At 40.2% G+C, this 18607-nt stretch overlaps 1 protein-coding gene across 1 annotated transcript in view; it reads left to right on the top strand.

Annotated features, from left to right (window-relative positions):
• The first annotated feature begins 833 nt into the window (after positions 1-833).
• The window catches only part of ZYG11A (zyg-11 family member A, cell cycle regulator), a 58597-nt gene continuing 40823 nt past the window's right edge, over positions 834-18607 (top strand). Inside the window, exons 1-2 of the mRNA XM_027108515.1 lie at positions 834-923; positions 15105-15270. Of these exons, the coding sequence (XP_026964316.1) occupies positions 834-923; positions 15105-15270 (256 nt within the window). The remainder of the gene's footprint in view (positions 924-15104; positions 15271-18607) is intronic.

Below are 18607 nucleotides of genomic sequence, written 5' to 3'. Positions count from 1 at the left end.
GCCACCGCAATGAGTAGCCCCCGCTCGCCGCAACTAGAGAAAGCCTGTGCCCAGCAACGAGGACCCAACACAGCCATAAGTAATTAAAAAATGTATACAATCAGCCCTCCTTATCCACGGGCTCTCCATCCCTGGATTCAACCGCTATGGAAGATGTTCAGGAAAAAAATTCCATAAAATTTCAAAAAGCAAAAGTTGAATTTGCCAGTACCAGCCGCTATTTACACAGCATTTACATTGTATTAGTATAAGCACTCTAGAGGTGATTTGAAGTATAGTGGACAAGGTGCCTAGGTTATATGCAAATGTTACACCATTTTATATAAGGTACTTCAGTTTCAGAGGATTTGCATACGGTGGATCCTGAAACCAATGTCCCTGGGGACACGGAGGGCCCACCACATTCTATTTCCCGACTCCACAGAGCTGGTCCATGGCCATGCCTTTGACCGGCAACAAGAATGTGGTACCTAGCCCTATGGTGTCGGTTGGAGGGAGACGGTCTCAGAGGGATGTGTAGGAGTTGGGCGAGTGGTTCGGAAGGCCTAAGGTTGGTCTCTGGAGCGTCAAAAAGGCGGAAGAACGGCTGTTGGGCCCTCAAGGCGTGGAGGGGTGGTCGGCCCGGTGTGGGTGGGGAAGGCCGTCCTGGGGGCGGGGTCTGCGGCGGACGAGTGCTTTACAAAAGCCCAAACCTTCCGCAAGAGCGCAGAGTGCCTGCCCGCCGAGCGGGCGCTGTTCAGCTGCTTTCCGGTGCCGGTCGAGACCACCTCTCGCGGGATCCGGGCCCGCTCGACGGCCGCTCTCTCCTCGACGCCTCTCCGGCGGGGCTCGCCATGGTTCACTTCTTGCACCCAGGCCTCTCGCCCCGGACTATCGTCCCTCCGGACGCTCATAAGGACGACCTGGGCTGCGGCGTGGCGCAGGTGAGCACCGGGGAGGGGGAGGGGGGAACGCGAGCCTAGGCGGGACGCCAGGCCCCTGGCGAGCACGGCGAGTCGTCGGGGACTGTGTTGAGGCACTTGTTGGCTCGTTTGACCGACGCGGGGGTAAAGTCTGAAGAGGCTGAGCCCCCTGCCAGGCTTCTATCTTTTATGGGAAGTGCATGCCGGAGAAGAGTTTTCCTCCCAGGGCGTCCCAGCCTTGGAGCCGAGCGAGCAGACCCTGCGCAGCTGAGAGGAGGGGCGGCGGGATGAGTCCCGCCTCCCGCGTGACCTTGGGCGAGTCCCGTGCTCAGGTCTCTGATGCTCACCTGTGCCTGCGAGGGCGGCAGCTATTTTGCAGGGTGGTGTAAATGTAGACGTAAGTGCTGGGCATGGCTTTAGACTTGGCCCGTAGTAGACGGTGGCGCTTTTTGTCATGATGCACCCAAATGCCTCAAACCTCGACCGTTCCCGGTGTGTTGGGGATCTGTTGCTTCCCAGAGGCCGTGACCTGTCGGTCCCGGGATCGTTAACAGGAAAGACCTTCTGAGCCCGGCGGGGGGCACTGGAGCCCGGAAGACTGAAATTCCTTAAATTCCACGTGTTTGTTTCCCTCTCTTTTCCGTCGGAATGCCTGTTAGACTAAACTGAGTAAAATGCAAACCAAAAGAGTTTGTATTTGGTGCCTACTGTGTGTCAGGTATTGCATTTCTAGAGTAATCTCGGATTTTTTTGTAGGCATTTTACTGGTGTATAGGGAAATTGAGAACCGTTCCTTGACTTTCTAATGATCTGGAGCCTGACATCAGTTGTTCTGATGTCAGACTCCATGTTCTACAACATCCCAAGGGCTACCGCTCTTAGAACTCAAAATCTAATGAACGCTCAACCCACAATTAGTATGGGGGGGGGGAAGGAAATATCCTGATTGAGGTTGTACTTTACACGCTGACGCCGTGTTGGCTTTTGTGTCCTTCAAAGATCTAGCCTGTATTCCTGTAGACCCTTTTGGACTCACTTTTAAAAGCTGCCTAAATAATTTGTAAATCTGTTTGTAGCTAATGGAAAAGCTGCGTTTTTAATGTATGTACTGATACAGCGTGTCAAGCACATTTTTTGTTGGCGCTGACTGGAATTGAAAAACAAGGTTTTCTTTAGAAAAGTGATCAGACTAATAATCCATTTTCTGTCTGGTTCCATACTGTACTATGTACACTCGTTTTTTTGGTTAAGATTTTATTTTTAATTAATTTTAAAAGTTGTACAATGCATGAATACTTTTCCTTTAGATATATTTCTCTATGCTGTTTTTAATTTTATTTAGCAGTGTTTTGTAGTTTTTGGTGTAAAGGTCTTTTACAATATTTTGTTAAATTTATCCCTGTTTTTGATAGTACTGTAAATACTTTTTAACAGTTTATAATTTGGGGGGTATATTGATCTTGTATCCTACAACTTCGCTAAAGCCACCTATTTTCTCCAGTTTTTTTAAGATTTCTTAAGATTTTCTTTACAATCTGTCATCTGCAAATAAAGGCAGCTTTACTTATTCTCTTTCAGTCTGTGCTTTTTATTTTCTTTTTTTTAAAATGCATTTTCTAGGACCTTTTGTAGAATGTAGAAGTGGTGAGAATAGACATCTTTGTATTGTTCTAGATCTTTCACCTCCAAGTATGATACTGGCTGTAGGTTTTTCCGTTAGATGCCCTTTGTCAAATTAAGGAATTTTTCTTCTATTCCTAGTTTAATGAGTTTTTTGTGTGTGTGTGGTACGCGGGCCTCTCACTGTTGTGGCCTCTCCCGTTGCGGACAGGCTCCGGACGCGCAGGCTCAGCGGCCATGGCTCACGGGCCCAGCCGCTCCGCGGCATGTGGAATCCTCCCAGACCGGGGCACGAACCCATGTCCCCTGCATCAGCAGGCAGACTCTCAACCACTGCGCCACCAGGGAAGCCCTGTTTTTGTTTTTTTAAATCATGAATGTGTGTTGAATTTTGTTAAGTGCTTTTTCAGCATTTAATAAGATGTTTTTGTTCTTTATTGTGTTAATGTGGTGGATTTTATTGATTGTGAATTTAACTTTACATTCTAGGAATAAACACCACCTGGTCATGATGTATTATTTTTATATATCGAAGAATTCTATTGCTAATATTTTTGAAATATTGTTTACGTCCATGTTTATGAGGCAAATTGCTCTTTAAAAATATTTTATCTGGGAATTCCCTGGTGGTCCAGTGGTTAGGACTCTGCGTTTTCACTGCTGTGGGCCCGGGTTTGATCCCTAGTTGGGGAACTAAGGTCCCACAAGCCACGCGGCAAGGGCAAAAAAAAAAAAAAAAAAAAAAAATTATCTGGTTTTAGTATCTAGATAATGTTTGCCTTAAAATATGAGTTGGGAAGTGTTCCCTATTCAGTTTTTTGAGTTTGTGGGATATTGGTATTATTTATTCCTTAGATGTTTAACAGAATTCACCAGTGAAACCATTGAGACTTTAATTTCTTTGGGGGATTTTTTTAAATTTTTATTTTATATTGGACTATAGTTGATTTACAATGTTGTGTTAGTTTCAGGTGTACAGCAAAGTGATTCAGTTATACATATATCTATTCTTTTTCAAATTCTTTTCCTCTTTAGGTTATTACAGAATATATTAAGCAGAGTTTCCTGTGCTATACAGTAGGTCCTTGTTGGTTATCTGTTTTAAATATAGTAGTGTGTTATGTCAATCCTAAACTCCCAATTTATCCCTCTCCCTGAGGGAAGGTTTTAAACTATATCTACTTCTTGGGGGAAATGCTCATAAATTTTGATATATTGTTAAAAATATTTTATAAGTACTGTTAAGAGTCCTTCTTTGACCCATGGGATATTTAGAAGTGTACTGCCTAATTCCCAAATAGTTGGGGATATTCCACATATCTTTTTGTTTAATGCAAATACATTGTTGTCAGATAACATGTTCTGTGATTTCAATCCATTTATATTTATTGAGATTTGTTTTATGGCTCAGATATTATCTATCTTGGTGCATGTTCATGTGCACTTAAAAGGAGTATGTGTTCTGTAGTTGGGTATAGTATTCTATGAATGTCAGGTCAAGTTGATTGAGAATGTTAATCTATATTCGTCTTTTTTTTTTGGCCACACGGTGTGGCATGCAGCATCTTAGTTCCCCTACCAGGGATCCAACCTGTGCCCCCTGCAGTGGAAGCGCAGAGTCCTAAGCACTGGACTGCCAGGGATTTCCCAATGTTAATCTATATTCTTACTCATTTTCCATCTACTTGTTTTTATCAGTTGCTGAAGACAAGTGTTAATTTCCAACTGTAATCATCAGTTTTTCTGTTTATTCTTTCAGTTTTTACTTTATGAACTTTGAAGCTGTTAGTAGGTGCATATACATTAGGAATTATGTCTTCTTGATGAATTCATCCTTTTATCATTATGAAATGTCCATCTTGATTTCTGATAATATTCTTTTCCTGAAGGCTTCTTTTTCTGACATTAACATAGTCACTCCAGTGTCCGTATGATTAGTGTTTTTTAAACAATGCTGTGTTGTTTAAAGCCCATCTCTTGTAAACAGCAGGCTTGCTTTTTTAATCCAGTTTGACAATCTGTGCCTTTTAAATTAGAGTAAATATAATTATCAAAATTGTTGTGTTTAAGTTGCTGTTTGTGTTCTATTTGTCCTATGTGTTTGTTGTCGTGTTTCTCCTTTGCCTGGCTTCTTTTCAACTGAGTATATACATATATTTTTTTTGGCCATGCTGCGCAGCTTGCGGAACCTTAGTTCTGCGACCAGGGATTGAATTTGCACCCTCAGAAGTGAAAGCACGGAGTCCTAACCACTGGACTGCCAGGGAATTCCCTCAGTTGAGTAGTTTTAAAGTTTCATTTTATCTCTTCTGTTGACTTACTAGTTCTGTTACTCTCCTTTCCCTGCCCCACCCCAACTCTCTTTAATGGTCACTCAAAGATAGCAGTTTTTTAAATGTGGACTCAAGACCTCTGGGGTCTCTAAGACTGCATTCCCTTTCATTAAGTCACACATTAATGAAATTTGCAAAAATGTAAAACAGTGCTGCCGTTGTCACTAAACTTTTAAAAATTCTTTTTGAAAATATAGCTGTTTTAAAAAAATGTTCTTTCTTGGGAATTCCCTGGAGGTCCAGTGGTTAGGACTTGGTGCTTTCACTGCCGAGGCCAGGGTTCAATCCCTGGTCTGGGAACTAAGATCCTGCAAGCCACACGGTGTGGCCAAAAAAAAAAAAAAATGTTCTTTGTGTCAACATTTGATTTTTATTTTAACTTTTATTATTTCTAAATGAATTAATACATATTTTAAAGATTTCTTAGTTTTAATGCAGAAAATGTTGAAAGATGTAATACAATTTTTAAGAGTATAAAGGGGTCCTAAGTTTGAGAGTCACAGCTCCAGGTTTTAAAATATACATGTTTGACTTACCACAGTCTACTTTTAAATATATCACTTCACCTTACAACAGTATTCTTTCATTTTCTCACCTCTTTCCTGTACTTTGTACTTTTGAAATAATACATTTTACTTCTCCATGTTAGAAATTGCACAATATATTGTTTTTACTTTTTCTTTGATCAATCAGTTATTTCTTAAAGGAATTAGGAAATAAGAAAAAAAGTCTGAAAATGTCTTTATTTTACTTTTATTTCTGAAAGATATTTTCATTGCACTTAGTTTTTCTTTTTTTTTAATATTTATTTATTTATTTATTTGGCTGCAGTGGTTCTTAGTTGTGGCATGCGACATCTTTAGTTGTGGCATTCTAACTCTTAGTTGTGGCACATAGGATCTAGTTCCCTGACCACGGATCAAACCTGGGCCCCCTGCATTGGGAGCGTGGAGTCGTAACCGCTGGCCCACCAGGGAAATCCCTGAAAATGTTATTTCATTGTCTTCTGGCTAGTATTGCTTCTGATGAAAATTTAGTGGTCATACTTCTTTTTTTTTTTTTTAAACTGTGTCCACATTACCTCTGGTTCTCCCCTCCCCCAGTCTTAAGGTTTTTCTCTTTATTGTTGGTTTCTAGACATTTATTATGTTGTGGTATCTTTTATTTATTTCACTTTGGGTCCATTTTTGCTTCTGGGATCAGTGGGTTTATATTTTGTATCTAAAGTCAATGTTTTTGACTTTTTAAAAAAGAAAGCTATTAAGTTTGTTGTTCTCTGTACCTGGTGAATTAACTGTGTAATTCAATAAATATTAAACTGTAAAATAATTTCATAGATTCCAAGTGTAGGACATTGTCCTCCTTGACCATTATTTCTTAAAATATTTTTTCTTCCCCAATAACTCCTCTCTTCTGGAGTTTTAATTATACATTTGTATTAAACTGCTTAAGATTGTCCCTTGGAGTTCTATGATTCTCCACTTTTTTTTTCCCAGACTTTTTCTGTTTCAGTTTAGATAGTTTCTATTGCGCTACCTTCAACTTCACTTATCTTTAATTTTGTAGTATCTAATCTGTTGATAATATCATCTAATGTGTTGTTTACATTAAATAATGTATTTTTCAACTCTGAAAGTTCCATTTGGGTCTTTTTCAGATCTTGCACTTCTATGTTGAGATTGCATATTTATTCCCTCATTATATTCATATTCTCCTCTATATCCATGAATTATAATATCTGTTTTAAAGTTCTTGTCTGCTAATTATGTTATTTCTGGGTTCCTTCCTCCCTCCCTCCCTTCCTGGCATTGCGCAGCTTGTGGGATCTCAGTTCCCTGACCAGGGATTGAACCCGCACCCTAGGCAGTGAAAGTGAAAGCACGGAGTCCTAACCACTGGACCTCCAGGGGATTCCCTGGGTCTGTTTCTGTTGACTAATTTTATTTTCTGTCCTGATTCTTACCATATTTTATTGTAAGCTAAACTTTATGGATACTATTGTATTTAGATTTTTGTTGTCTTCCTGAGTCAGGCCTATATGTGAGGTTTTTAAAACAGATTTTTTTTTTAGGGGGGACCATGCCTTGGGGCATGCGGGTCCTTAGTTCCCTGATCAGGGATTGTATTCGTGCTCCCAGCAGTGGAAGTACATGTTCCTAATCACTGGACCGCCAGGGAATTCCCTGAGGTTTTAATTTTTTAATTTTTGTTCAATTATTTTTTAAAAATTTATTATTTATTTATTTTGTCTGCATTGGGTCTTAGTTGAGGCACACACGATCTTTTTTTTTTTTTCTTTTTTTTGCGGTACGCGGGCCTCTCACTGTTGTGGCCTCTCCCGTTGCGGAGCACAGGCTCCGGACGTGCAGGCTCAGCAGCCATGGCTCACGGGCCCAGCCGCTCCGCGGCATGTGGGATCTTCCCGGACCGGCGGACGAACCCGTGTCCCCTGCATCGGCAGGCGGACTCTCAACCACTGCGCCACCAGGGAAGCCCACACGATCTTCATTGAGTCATGCGGATCTTTCATTGCGGTGCACGGGCTTCTCTCTAGTTGTGGCATGCAGGTTTTCTCTCTCTAGTTGTGGCACAAAGGCTCCAGGGCACGTGGGCTCTGTAGTTTGGGGCACACAGGCTTTCTTGTTGAGACGCTCAAGTTCAGTAGTTGTGGCATGCGGGATCCTAGTTCCCTGACCAGGGATCGAACCCTGGTCCCCTGCATTGGAAGGCGGATTCTTTTTTTTTTTTTTTTTTTTTTTGCGGTACGCGGGCCTCTCACTGTTGTGGCCTCTCCCGTTGCAGAGCACAGGCTCCAGACGCGCAGGCTCAGTGGCCATGGCTCACAGGCCCAGCTGCTCTGCGGCATGTAGGATCCTCCCGGACAGGGTCACGAACCCGTGTCCCCTGCATCGGCAGGCGGACTCTCAACCACTGTGCCACCAGGGAAGCCCAGAAGGCAGATTCTTTACCACTAGATCGCCAGGGAAGTCCCCACTGAGGTTTTTAAAGTGCTATTGTGGGGAATTCACTGGCAGCCCAGTGGTTAAGACTCTGCGCTCCCAAGCGCAGGGGGCACGGGTTTGATCCATGGTTGGGGAACTAAGATCTCGCATGCCACATGGTGTGGCCAAAAATCAAATCAAAAGAAAACAAAAATGCTGTTGTAAATTTTTTAAATTTAATTTTCCAATTAAATGTCAGTTGTATATAAAATGCAGCTTTTGTTTTGTTTTGTTTTTTTACCTTGTACCCATTAAAGCATGTTCATTAGGAGAGTTATATAGTACTGTTTATATTTTAGAAATGATGAGTCTAAACTCTGGGTAGAGATGGATTGGAAAAGGATTAAGAGTGAAAGTAGAGAAACTAATTTGCAGTTTTTTAGTATTCTAGGAAAAGATATGGTAGTGACTTGGATTAGAAATTAGTAGTGGAGCTAGAAAGAAGGGGATGAACTAGAAATTTATTTGGGAGGTTTAACAGTCATACTCACAGCAGGAAATAGATGACACATTCAGAATAGGGATAATTTAATGAGAGTTTAATTAAGGGACTACTTCCAAAGATAAGGGAGAGGTATGGAAAACCACAATAATATACTACTCAATGTCCAGTAACAGTAGCTATTGCTACCCCTAGGCCCAAAGGACCTCTCAGAAGGAATATCTTAGTTTATCTGGGCCGCTATAACTAAAATCCTGTAGACTGGGTGACTTATAAACAACATAAATTTATTTCTCACTGTTGTGGAAGCTAGGAAGTCCAAGATCAAGGTGCTGGGGGATTTGGTGTCTGGTGAGAGCCCAATTCCTGGTTCATATACATCTTTTTACTGTGTTCTCACATGGCAGAAAGGACAAGGGAACTCTCTGGGGTCTCTCTGATAGGGGCACTAATTCCATTCAGTGAGGGCTTCACCCTTGTGACCTAATGACTTCCTGAGGTTCCTCCCTCCAGATATCATCAAATTAGAGGTTAGATTTCAACATAAGAATTTTGGGGGGACTTTCCTGGTGGTGCAGTGGTTAAGACTCTACGACCCAATGCAGGAGGCCTAGGTTCAATTCCTGGTCAGGGAACTAGATCCCACATGCTGCAACTAAGAGCCTGCAGGCCACAAGTGAAGGTCCCACTGGCCTCAACTGAAGATCTCACATGCGGAACTAAAGATCCCGCATGCTGTAATGAAGATCTTGCAGGTGGCAATGGAGATCCCGCGTGCCATAAGTAAGACCTGGTGCAGCCAAATAAATAAATATTAAAAAAAAAAACTTCAGAAGAATGCAAACCTTTAGTCAGTAGCAGGAGAGAGGACTGATTTTAGAGGAACGATGAGGGAGACATAGCCAGCCCAGGGTACTTTAAAAGAGAAAGAGCTGGGGAAATTATCTGTGGTGATTCCATACAAGTCACCTCAGAGTAGAGGTAGAGAAGATTAAGGAGTGGGTCTGGGTGTGAGGTAGGTAGCAAATGGAAGATGTCTGGCACAAGTAGAACCAACAGGATTTGCTAATTTATTGGATGTCTGTCTTGTGTGGGATGTTGATTAAGGGTAAGGAAATGTCAGTAAAGATTAAGCAGCTGAGTAGATGTGATGCTGTTTACTGAGTAGGGAAAGACCGGGGAAGTTCAGTTTCATACATGGTGAGTTTGAAGTATTTGTGACACAGTTAAGTAGATATGTCAAGGAGACAACTGGTTATCTAACACTGTGGCTTAAAGAGAGATCTGACCTGGAGGTAGTAATCTAGAATTCATTGGATTTATAGATAATATTTAGAATCATGTAATCAGTAGTTAGATATTATAGAGGCAGAGTCGTTAGTCATTAGTGGTCTTGATGGGAAATCGACCTCTAAAACATGCTACTGATTTATAAAACAAAAACCAGTAACAGAATACTGTAGTATAATTCTATTTATATAAAGTTCAAAAACATGCAGAACTAAACAGTATTCAGGATAATGATTACCTCTGGGTGAAGGGATGAGAAGTAGCATCAGGGAAGGGCATATAAGGAACTTTAAAAATTTGGTATATTCTATTTAAGCTGTGTGGTGAATACAAGAATGTTTTAAAAGTATATATATATATATATATATATATATATATTACTGTGTTCGAGTTCTTTTTATTTTTATTAATTTATTTATCTATCTATCTATTTATTTATTTATTTGCGGTACGTGGGCCTCTCACTGTTGTGGCCTCTCCCGTTGCGGAGACAGGCTCCGGACGCGCACTCTCAGCAGCCATGGCTCACGGGCCCAGCCGCTCCGCGGGATGTGGGATCTTCCCAGACCCGGGCACGAACCTGTGTCCCCTGCATCGGCAGGCGGACTCTCAACCACTGCGCCACCAGGGAAGCCCCCTATTTATTTATCTTTAACATCTTTATTGGAGTATAATTGCTTTACAATGGTGCGTTAATTTCTGCTCTATAACAAAGTGAATCAGCTATACATATACATATATCCCCATATCTAAAAATATTTATATTGTTTTATATTTTATTATATTATTTAAATATTTTACATATGTTCTAAACATCTTTTATATGGATTTAATCTTTACTGTATTTAAAAAATATTTGTTTTTGCTGGGTCTTTAGTTGCAGCACATGGGCTCCTTAGTTGTGACATGTGAACTCTTAGTTGTAGCATGCATGTGGGATCTAGTTCCCTGACAGGGATTGAACCCCGGCCTCCAGCATTGGGAGCACGGAGTCTTAACCACTGCACCACCAGGGAAGTCCCCTTTACTGTATTTTGAAAATGAGGCTGCCATGTCCGGTAATATGGCAAATAATGTCATAAAGTCTTAAAAGGAAATATTCTGGATAAAATATAACAAACACTTTCAAATGCAAAGTAAGGAAAATCCTGAGCATCCCCACCCAATTCAAAGAAGCTGGAAATCACCACTGTAGGCAGGCCCTAAAATAACCAAAGATTAGAGACTAGACATTTGCCAAAAGCCGGCGGGAAGTTTGAATGGAGACTGTGAACTGTAATATATACATATATATGTGTATATGTAAACATGGGTTAACAAAGGCTGGTCATACTTCAGTGAAATGGTAGGTCTAAAACAATCTGCTTATGGGAAAGGGAAACAGGGAAGCTTGTCAGTTTTGGCTTGGATTTTGAGTGAGAAAAATATGTCCTAAAAATTTGCTATCACAGGTCTGTCCTCATACAGACTAAGGGTTTTAACTGACATTTCTAGCTTGGTTCAGGAAATGTGTAGCTGAGAAATTATCAAAATGGCCCCTGGTGATGCCCCTAAGTAAGTAGCATTTAGCATAATCTCTCTGATGTGACATATCTTCTTCCCAGGCTTCAGAGGAGTCTAGTAAACTCTCACTAAAGATTAGCTCATGGACTTCCCTGACAGTCCAGTGGTTAAGACTGCGCTCCCAATGCAGGGGGCACGGGTTCGATCCCTGGTCAGGGAACTAAGATCCTGTATGCCGTGCTGTGTGGCCTTAAAAAAAAAAAAATTAGCTCACAATCTTAAATTATAAAACATGAACCTCTATGATTAAGAGTCAACAGAGGGACTTCCCTGGTGGTCCAATGGTTAAGACTTCGCCTTCCAATGCAGGGGGTGCAGGTTCAGTCCCTGGTCAGGGAGCTAAGATCCCACATGCCTCACAGCCAAAAAACCAAAACGTAAAGCAGAAGCAATATTGTAACAAACTTAATAAAGACTTTAAAAATGGTCCACATTAAAAAAAAAATCTTAAAAAAATCAACAGAATCAATAACTAACAGAATTAGATTCCCAGAGACTTCAGAAAATGGTATTACTGAAACAGTATAAAATAAGTGTATTTAAAATTTATTAAAGAAATAAAAGATGAAATAAAAATGAAAAAAGAACAATATATAATTCAACAATGAAGAACTAAATGCCACAGAATAAAGAAATAGTAACCTGGAAGATAGATCTAGAGAAATTACCCACAGGAAGCAGAATTTCCATTTTCACATGGGCATATGAACCAATTCTGGGTATGAGACCCAAGTAAAAGTCCGTTGAGACTGTTTCAGGGAATTTTTTTGCTTCGTTGGCTCCTTTCTGACATGAATTCTGAAATGGCGAGGATTTGGAGCAGTTGAAACTCTCATATGTTCTTTTGGGAATGCAAAATAGTACAGTCACATTCTAAGAACGGGTTAGCACTCTGTTATGTAAAGTTAAATACATGCTTAACATGTAGGAAGTGTTCAATTCCAGGGACCCAGGAATCCCATTTTTAGGTAACTACCCAAGAAAAATGAAAACTGTGTTCCCACAAGACTTTGTGAATAGTTATAGCGGCTTTATTCAAAATTGTCAAAAACTTCAAGTAATCCAGATGCCCTTCAGTTGGTGAATAAAGAAATTGTGGTATATTCATTGCAGTGGAATGCTTCTCAGCAATAAAAAGGAACAAATTACAAAAACATGCAGCAACACAGATGAATCTTTGTTAAATGCATTATGCAAAATGAAAGATGTCAGATTCAAAAGGCCCGGTTACTTAATGATTCTACTTATATGACATTTTGGAGAAGGCAGAACACTGGGGACAGAACGAAGATAAGTGGTTGCTTGGGGTTGGTGGGAGGGATTGTCTGCAGAGGGACACTAGAGAATTTTGGGGTCATGGAACTGTTCTGTATCTTTATTATGGTGGTAGTACACGACTGTATGCATCAGTCAAAACTCGTTGAACTAACTACACCAAAAAGTAATTTTTTTGCTATATGTAAATTAGACCGCAGTTAAAAGAAAAACAAAAATGAATAACAGGATAGTGATTACAGTGTGCAGAGTAAACTTACTGAAGAAATATGGTTGAAGAGGATGTGGGGGTCAACAGAAGGCTTTTGTTTTTAAGGCAAATAATAGAGCATAAATTGTATGTTAAGAGTGATCCAGGGGCTTCCCTGGTGGCGCAGTGGTTAAGAATCCTCCTGCCAATGCAGGGGACACAGGTTCGAGCCCTGGTCTGGGAAGATCCCACATGCTGCAGAGAAACTAAGCCCGTGCGCCACAACTACTGAGCCTGCACTCTAGAACCCACGAGCCACAACTGCTGAGCCCACGTGCCACAACTGCTGAAGCCCGTGTGCCACAACTACTGAGGCCCGTGTGCCTAGAGCCTGTGCTCTGCAACAAGAGAAACCACCGCAATGAGAAACCCGCACACTGCAACGAAGAGAAACCTCCGCTCACCGCAACTAGAGAAAGCCCACCACAGCAATGAAGACCCAACATAGCCAAAAATAAATTAATTTATTGGGAAAAAAAAAAAAGGGTGATCCATTTGATGGGAATTCCCTGGTGGTCCAGAGGTTAGGACTTGGTGCTTTCACTGCCTGGGCTGAGGTTCAGTTCCTGCTCAGGGTACTAAGATCCCGCAAGCTGTGTGGCCTGGCCAAAAAAAAAAAAAGAATGATCCATTTGAGAAGGAGAGTTTGAAGATGTGCATGAATGAAGAAATAACAAGGAGGGGCTAAGGCAGGAGGGATGAAATCTAGCCAGCACACGTGGAAGTGTTGGTCTTTGCAAGGAGGTACATGTTTTCCATATAAGAGACCAAGGAAAAGATGCATGCAGTTCCAAACTAAATTTGATGGTGAGGTGGCTTCATTTTTCTCACTGAAGTGAGTCAGATTCTGTTACCAGCATGAAATGGGTTTGAGGAACAAGTAGAAGGCATGAAATAATTCTTGCCTGATGGTGAGAAAGTGCCCTGTCTAAAGAGACCTTGAAGGATTTCCAGCTACTAAGGGCTCATTTGAAGTTAATGTTTATGAATTTTCCATGACATACTATGTTGTGTGACTCTTCCCCTCTTCTTCTTTTTTAAAAAATATTTATTTATTTATTTTTGGCTGTGTTGAGTCTTAGTTGCGGCACACAGGGTCTTCATTGAGGCATGTGGGATCTTTCATTGTGGTGCACGGGCTTCTATCTAGTTGTGGCCTGCAGGTTCCAGGGTGTGTGGGCTCTGTAGTTTGGGGCACGTGAGCTCTGTAGTTTGGGATACATGGGCTCTAGTTGAGGTGTGCGAGCTCAGTAGGTGTGGCGCGTGGGCTTAATTGCCCCGTGGCATGTGGGATCTTAGTTCCCTGACCAGGGATTGAACCCAGGTCTCCTGCATTGTAAGGTGGATTCTTTACCACTGGACCACCAGGGAAGTCCCCTCTTCCCCTCTTCATAGATGATTAGCTGCTGGGTGTTGCCATAAAAAAGGTGAATAGTGAAGTTCTTCCAGGAGAATGTCTTAGAGTGTAATGGAGGAGAGGGAACAAGGAGTTGAGGATATGTGTAAAGGAGTAATTTATACTTCGGACTATGGAGGGAATTTAATCAGTTAAAAGTGAGGTGGAGGTCAGTGAATGTATTGCATGTTGAAACCTTTGACAAAAATGCAATCTCTGGCTAATCACTCTCTCTTCATGTCTGAGTGCCATACCTTTCAAATATATGTTTTTAAAAATTTATTTATTTGGCTGCACCGGGTCGTGGTTGCAGCATGTGGGATCTGTAGTTGCAACATGCGAACTCTTAGTTGAGGCATGTGGGATCTACTTCCCTGACTAGGGATCGAACCCAGGGCCCCTGCATTGGGAGTATGGAGTCCTAGCCACTGGACCACCAGGAAGTCCCTCAAATATTTGTAGAATGAACAAATGCTAGTCTCTTAGAGAAGATGTTTTACATCTGTCAGTTCTAATTCTTCTACAACCTCCTGGGTATAGCAACCTTTTACAGTGTGAACACTTATGAGGGTGGGAATAGGCAGGCCTTCTTATCCTCTGGCATGTAGTAATCATTCAATAAATATTTATTGAATGAATGACCATGTGATTTCTGCTTGATTAGTCCCTTATGTTGTATGAAGTTGTCAGATTTATTGGATGTATTCCACACTAAACTGTTAGCTCCAAAAGGATTAGAACTATATCTTACTCATCCCTGTATTTTCAGTGGCTGGCAGAGAACAGGAGATAAGTGAAGGGTTGAGAGAACTTAATTTTTTTTAAAGATACAGCAGAAGCTACAACAGATAGAAGTCTTCCATTCAGTTAATAGTTGGAATAAGGTAGTTTTATTACATATAAATCATTAGAGTGAGGAAAATGTATCTTAAGATATCCTCATTAAGTAGTTTGATGTATGGCATGACCACTTTTATGTTGTATTTTTATAGATGTGTTCTAACAAATTTCTTTGGGGGTTTGTTTGCTAGGAGGAGGCGTCTCCCTACTCTTTGGTCAACATCTGCCTGAACGTCCTGGTTGCTAACTTGGAGAAATTGTGTTCTGAAAGATCTGATGGAACACTTTGTCTTCCGGAGCATTGGAGTTTCCCTCAGGAATTAGCTGATCAATTCGTTGGGGTCATGACTTGGCAAGGTAATGATAAGGCTCCTTTATAGTGTACTTTTATAGCACTTTACTATTTGAAAAGCACTTTCACATATAATTCCTGTTTTGCTCCTCACAGCAACCCGGTGAGAAATACAGAAGTTATTCCCATTTTATTTGTGTGGAGGTTGGTTCTCCGAATCTTTCTGGGATCCCTTGATGGAAATTGTCTTGCATCTAGGCTTGCCCTGCTCTTGCTATAGTCTCATCTCCCATTCTTTTCTTTGTGAATATGAACCTTTAAATTTTTTTCCTTTACCTCCTATTGTAGTGGGGCTTTCAAAGAGCTATGTTTAATTTGCGATGTTACAGTTTTTTCTTAATGAAAAATTTTGGAGGGTAACACATTATTGAGATAAAACTCACGTACTGTATAATTCATCCATTTAAAGTATACAATTCAGTTATTTTTTTATTTTTTACTTTTTTAGTATATTCACAGATTTGTGCAGCCATCATCACAGTCAATTTTCATCACCTTAAAAAAAATCTCCTTATCCATTCCACCCTAATTTTAAGCAGTCATAATCTACTTTCTACCTGTACGGATTTGCCTTTTCTGAACATTTAATATAAATGGAATCATTCAACATGTGGCCTCTTGTGTCTGGCTTCTTTCACTCAACATAGCATTGTCAAGGTTCATCCATGTTGTAACATCAATCACGACTGAATTTTTATGGCTGCATAATATCCCACTGTATTGATATACCCCTTTTTATTCATTTCTCAGTTGATGAACATTGGGTTGTTTTTACATTTTGGCTATTATAAATAATGCTACTATAAACATTAGTGTACACATTTGTGTGTGGGCATATGTTTTTATTTCTTTTGAGTGTATACCCAGGAGTGGAATTGCTGGATTAATTGCTGGATAAAATGGAAATGCTGGATTGGGGTGTATACCCAGGAGTGGAATTGCTGTGTTTAACTTTCTGAGGAACTTCCAAACTCTTTTCCAAAGTGGCTGCACCGTTTTATGTTCCCACCAGCAGTGTTACAAGAGTTCAGATTTCTCCACATCCTCACCAAAACTTGTTATCTGACTTTCTGATAGCCATCCTGGTGGATGTGAAGTGGCATCTATTGTGATTTTGATTTGCATTTCCCTAGTGACTAATTATGTTGAGCATTTTTTCATGTCCTTGTTGGCCATTTGTTTTTTCTCTTTGGAGAAGGCTCTATTCAGATTTTTTGCCTATTTCTTATTAGGTTATTTGTCTTTTATTATTGAGTTGTAAGATATGTCCCTCATCAAACATGGTTTGCAGTTATTTTCTCCCATTCTGTAGATTATCTTTTCACTTTGTTGATAGTGTCCTTTTACTCACAAAAGTTTTTAATTTTGATGAAGTCCAATTTATCTTTTGTTGCTTATACTTTTGGTATCATATCTAAGAATCCATTGCCAAAGCCATTGCGAAGTGCTAAAGATTTTACACCTACATTTTCTTTTAAGAGTCTCATTGCTTTCACTCTTATGTTTAGTACTTTGGTCCATTTTGAAATAATTTTTGGCATGAGGTGTAAGGGTCCAGCTTCATTATTTTGCATGTGGCTATACAGTTGTCCCAGCACTATTTGTTAAAAAGGCTGTTCTTTTTTTTGTGTTGAATAGTCTTGGCATCCTTGTTGGAAATCAGTTGACCATTGATGTATGGGTTTATTTTTGTACTCTCAATTCTATTCCATTGATCGATGTGTCTATCGTTATGTCAGTACCAAGTAGCTTGATTACTGTTTGCTTTGTAGTGAGTTTTGAAATTGTTAAGTGTGAGTCTTCCAACTTTGTTCACCTTTTTCAGGATTGTTTTGGTTATTCTGGGTTCCTGATATTTTCATGTGAATTTGAGAATTGACTTGTCAATTTCTACAAACAGTCCAGCTGGGATTTGAATAGGAATTGCATCAAATATGTATAATCAATTTGGGGATTATTGCCATCCTAACAGCATTAAGTCTTCTGATCCATGAATATGATGTCTTTCTATTTATTTAGATCATCTTTAGTTATTTTCACCAGTGTTTTACCATCTTAACGATCTGAAATCCTTAATACATGAGCGTGGGAGAGCTTTCTATTTATTTAAAATAGATCTTTAATTTATTTCAACAATGTTTTCTAATTTATGGGTATAAGTTTACATCTTTGTTAAATTTATTTCTAAGTATTTTATTCTTGATGCTGTTACACAATTGCTTTCTTAATTTCATTTTTGGATTGTTCATTTTTAGTGTACAGAAATCCAATTGATTTTTTTTTTGTTTTTTTTTTTTTCGTTTTTTTGTTTTTGCGGTACGCGGGCCTCTCACTGTTGTGGCCTCTCCCGTTGCGGAGCACAGGCTCTGGACGCGCAGGCTCAGCGGCCATGGCTCACAGGCCCAGCCACTCCGCGGCATGTGGGATCTTCCCGGACCGGGGCATGAACCCGTGTCCCCTGCATCAGCAGGCGGACTCTCAACCACTGCGCCACCAGGGAAGCCCCCAATTGATTTTTTTAAATTATTTTTAAAATTTTTATTAGGCTGTGCCATGCGGCATGTAGGATCTTAGTTCCCCATCCAGGGATCAAACCCGTGCCCCCTGCATTGAAAGCACGGAGTCTTAACCTCTGGACCACCAGGGAAGTCCCTACAATTGATTTTTTATGTTAATCATATACCCTGGAAACTTGCTGAATTGATTTATGTGTTTTAATAGTTTAAAGGATTTCTTAGAATTTTCTGTATACAAGATCATGTCATCTGCAAATGGAAATGGTTTTACTTCTTCCTTTCCAATTTGGATGCCTTTATTTGATTTTCTTGTCCAACTTCCCTGGCTAGAACCTCCAATACAAAGTTGAAGTATTGAAACATTCACCCTTTTCTTTTCCTGATCTTAGGGGGAAAGCATCTAGTCTTTTACCATTAAGAGTGATTTTAGCTTTGGGTTTTTTGTAATTGCCCTTAACAGGCTGAGGAGGTTCCCTTCTATTTTAGTTTGTTGAATGTATTCATCAGGAAGAGGGTGTTGGCTTTTTCTGCATTTGTTGAAATGTTCACGTGGGTTTTGTTTTTTATTCTTTTAATGTGGTGTATTACATTAATTTGCTTTTGGATGTTAATCCATGCTTTTCTGGGATAAATCCCACTTGGTCACATTGTATAAATCTTTTTGTTTATTACTAGATTCAGTTTGCTGGTAATTTGATGAAGATTTTTGCATCCATAATTTAAAAGGATTTTGGTCTGTGATATTCTGTTCTTGTGATGTCTTTATATGGATTTTTGTCATCAGGCTAAAACTGACCTCAATGAATTGGGAGGTGTTCTCTTTTTT

The sequence above is a fragment of the Aethalodelphis obliquidens genome, unplaced genomic scaffold (assembly GCF_003676395.1).
Source record: "Aethalodelphis obliquidens isolate GAN/ISIS:26980383/991018 unplaced genomic scaffold, ASM367639v1 scaffold9, whole genome shotgun sequence".
Classification (NCBI taxonomy): domain Eukaryota; kingdom Metazoa; phylum Chordata; class Mammalia; order Artiodactyla; family Delphinidae; genus Aethalodelphis; species Aethalodelphis obliquidens.
The sequence above is the reverse complement of the archived record's forward strand: the minus strand, read 5'-3'. Positions and strand labels throughout refer to the sequence as shown.